Source organism: Mesitornis unicolor, unplaced genomic scaffold (assembly GCF_000695765.1).
Source record: "Mesitornis unicolor isolate BGI_N332 unplaced genomic scaffold, ASM69576v1 scaffold39588, whole genome shotgun sequence".
Lineage (NCBI taxonomy): Eukaryota > Metazoa > Chordata > Aves > Mesitornithiformes > Mesitornithidae > Mesitornis > Mesitornis unicolor.
The window spans coordinates 19650-23406 of record NW_010200511.1 but is presented as its reverse complement, the minus strand read 5'-3'; the positions used below and the strand labels follow the sequence as shown (position 1 = coordinate 23406).

At 44.9% G+C, this 3757-nt stretch overlaps 1 protein-coding gene across 1 annotated transcript in view; it reads left to right on the top strand.

Moving 5' to 3' along the window:
• Positions 1 to 2809: 2809 nt before the first annotated feature.
• Positions 2810 to 3757, top strand: part of LOC104544812 (ICOS ligand-like) — a gene marked incomplete at both ends in the record, with an annotated part of 4738 nt that continues 3790 nt past the window's right edge. The window contains one exon of the mRNA XM_010189781.1: positions 2810 to 2850. Within this exon, the coding sequence (XP_010188083.1) occupies positions 2810 to 2850 (41 nt within the window). The remainder of the gene's footprint in view (positions 2851 to 3757) is intronic.

Below are 3757 nucleotides of genomic sequence, written 5' to 3'. Positions count from 1 at the left end.
CCCTACAGTAGGCGTTAGGAAAGCTTCAGGAATAACCTCTTTAAGGCACCCGCTGATGCGAGAAGAGTGATGTCACCACAAGGTTAGGGGATAAAGCAAATCTTCCGAGTGGAACAAAACCCATAAAGTTATTATTGGAAGTATTGGGACACTTTTTGTCTGGCTAGTCCATGCTGGAACAGCAACATCCCATGACTCTAAAATAAGGAGTGTATGAAAAAGTTGTGCTGGTAAGGAGAATAGTCTCACTAAACAAGAATGTATGAAAGAAGTGCAACTTTCTCCTGTTTCATATGACATTTTAAAAAATGTGTAGAAGGGAAAGGTGTGGGAAAGAATTGAAAAAAAGACAAAAAATATTTTTATAAAAATACCTAACAGAGAAAACCTAAGAAACTAATGCTGCTACACCTGCACGTAGTGGAGCTCACTGCCAGTGTGATGGACACAGGAACTGAGTGTACAAATGGGGCTAAAGAGAAGTTTCTCTGCAGGCAAGAGCGTTTCTCCCTTTTTCCAACGAGAGCTTGGCATTAAAGCTATTCCAGGGGAACATGGTGGGCTGACACTGCCCCTGTACTACCGTTGCTGCAACCTCCTCCAAGTAAGAGGATAAGCATCTCTAGATCTGTCCAGCCTTGACTGTGACTTCATTTATTAAATTAGGAAATCAAGAGCTGCTTTGTATTCATATATTAGAGAATCAGTTCTGGCTGACTAGCTAAATGTTTGTTGACATCAGCAAACGTCTGCTATGGGAAATTCCCTTAAGAGTCCCATAAAGATCAGTCAATTGTTGTTCTCTGTTTAATTCAAATGACTTACTATATCCTTAGTTTCTAAATTGGGCGGAGAACAATAAAACAAACACGGCCATGGGATTAAGAACTACATTAAGGTGAGCTTGTTTAGACAGACCTTTACAAGCCTGACACAGAAGTGATGGCTCCTGCACCGTATACAAATACAACAGAAATGCAAGACAAGCCCGCATGCAAAAGCCACTAAAAGTCACTGCCAGAGACAGAACAGAGCAGAGCTGCCTCCCTGGACTGTTCAGTTAAGCTTACTTGGGGTATTTACTTTAGGGTGGATTTACTAAAATAAGTATTAGAGCAAAAATGTTCCACACTGGGCATCCACTTCAGCTTTTGAAACCTCATCTATGAAACCATTTCAAAGGACACCAAAAAGGAAAAGAAAGTGTTTTCTTCATATAAAAGTAATACAGTTCAGACTGACTCTTTCCTAAACTTTCCCCATCTCATTCTCTGGAGATGGGGCTTCAAGAGGAGGAAGATTTTGTGTCAGGAATGTCCTCTGCTTTCTCAATGAGAAGCTAAATATGTTTGGGAAGATCATAATTTTCTTGGAGGCAGGTGGGAATTAGAGACCCTCCTCCACAGCAGAGGAGACCCAAGTGGTGCCCAGGCAGCTGGTAGGAGTAAAGCTGGGCAGAAATTATGCTGTGTTTGGGACGTGATGGATGAATCTTGATGCTTGGCTGGGCAAAGAGGCAGGAGCTGTGGGGAAAGGGTGGGTGGCCTGAAAGAGAGAGGGGATGTTGTAAAGCACGGCTGGTGGGGAAGAGCGAGGTGAGAAATGGCTGCTGGGGAAACGGGCTTAGATTAGGGCTTGGAGGGTCAGGCAGGGCAGGGTTGGTTTGGAGGGAAGAAGGCAAACAGCCCAGGTTGGCTCACTCCTGGGTTGACATGGGCTGCTGGCTTCAGCTCTCCCCATTGCCCCAGCCCCCGGCTCAGTGTTGGACCTGGCTGAGGGTTGAGAGCAACTGGGGAAGGGAACCACCTGTCCACAGATAGTGTGGCCTTACAGTCCTACTTGCTTGCAGAAATGAGCAAGGGAAACTGGGGATGTGCCCCGTGTCCCCCTGCCCATCGGCTCAGCTTTGCAACCCTATTGCACCTGGGGCAACACCAAGGTGGGCAACTGCAGCCACGCAGCTCCCATTCCAAAAACCTCTCCAGTGTTTCCCTTTCCTTTCACACAGCAGTGTGAAGGAAGGAGAGCACAATCTATAGCTAGCCAGGGTGGTGAAAGGCTATTTTAAAGTAACTCTTAGGAAAGTCCTGCACACTTATCTTTCTTAAAGCTCCATGGGATGAGAGTTAAACCACCTGGACTTTACAGTTATGTGAAACAGGGTTTTCCCATAGCACCCAGCAGGTGCAGCTCCCTTGGGAAACTCCTGCATAGATTTGCCCCTCCGGAGTAATCAAACACACCAAATTCTTTCCAGCAAAACCTTTGCACAGCTCCCTGCTATCAGAACACTTCCTGTTTATGCATTTTTACTGAGTGCAGAGAACAGTGGGCAGCATGGTCAGCAGCTTTGCCGTCCTTTAACCAGATAAAACTGTAACTCATGGAGTTTCAGCAAAACAGTGGGGTGGGGGCCTTTGGCCTGGATTTAGGTCTGTGCAGCCGCTTTCCTTCCCAGGGATCCACACATCCCCCAGGGCTGACTTCTCCAGAAAGTGTATATGGCTCGTTTTTGACAAGTAAGACAGGCGCACCACCAGCTTCATGCCTTCTGCTCCGATTCCAATATTAGTGCCTTTTATTGCTATTCGTGGCCTTGGCCACCCACCCACAGAGTTATGTCGTTTGACCAGAAGTTTTGCAGCTGTCAAAAATGCAAATACTTAATGGGACATTACAGAGTAGCAGTACCTAATTTACCTACTTCTGCTACTATACTGAAGCAATCAATATTAGACTTACTGCTTATGTAAACAACAGAGTCACTAAAGTCTATCATGTAACACTCTTGTTTGCTTTTTTATTTTAGCTATGGATTTCTGTTACTGCTCCTCCATATCCTGAGAGCTGGTAAGTTCAAAACACGTCAGTCAAAAATGAAGCTGTCCTCCTTTAATGTGTCGTGCCTAATACACAGAGTATTTGTAATATATACAATATACAGTTTTCAGCAAGACACTTAAGAATTCCTCAGTGTGATACTTTCCTGTGACATGCATCAGAGAAAGAAATGAGAATCGGTTTCTATCAGTTTTTGGTACGGAGAATAGCAAAGAACGTTATGGATGCTCTTGCTCAGATTGCTCTGGTTGCTTCAGAGATATTCCTGCGTATTTGTCTCTGCCAACAAAAGGCCTTAGAAGTGGAGTAATAAGGCTTGTTGGTAAGCAGATCTAACATGCTTGAATGAAGTCCATACTCATATTATCACTAGAACTATATATCACTGCATCAAGTACCCAGTACTATTAAGTCTTTTATTGCAGTTCCAAAAATCCCTTTCAAAACAAAGGTAAGGTTAAATGACATCACCTGGTGATATGTAAATGTTTTTAGAGTTGTGTCTCCTCTGTTCTTGCCTAATCACTGAGAAGGACCTTAACAAAGTCATCAAGGAAATTCCCTGGCCCCAAAATCAGGACAAACTGTATCAGGTACAGTCTGAATGCCAGCCTGTTCCTGAAGAACGCCAGTGGTGGAGGTGCCCCTGTCTTCCCAGGCAATGCTACCCGGAGCGTTGCTTTTCCTGCTGCTACGAGGGGTTTTCCAAAGTCTGAGCTGCAGCAGTTGCAGCTCAAGCCTGTTACCTCTTGTCTCGTGCAGCAGAGGATAAGGGCCTAGAGGACATACTGCCTTCCTCCCTGCACGTACTGCACTTGCTTCAGTGGTGTTTTTATGCCAGGGCGCCCAACTCAGACATGTAGATGGGCTATTTTTGAGTTTTATGTACCAACACAAAGACATGTCCCTCTTTCCC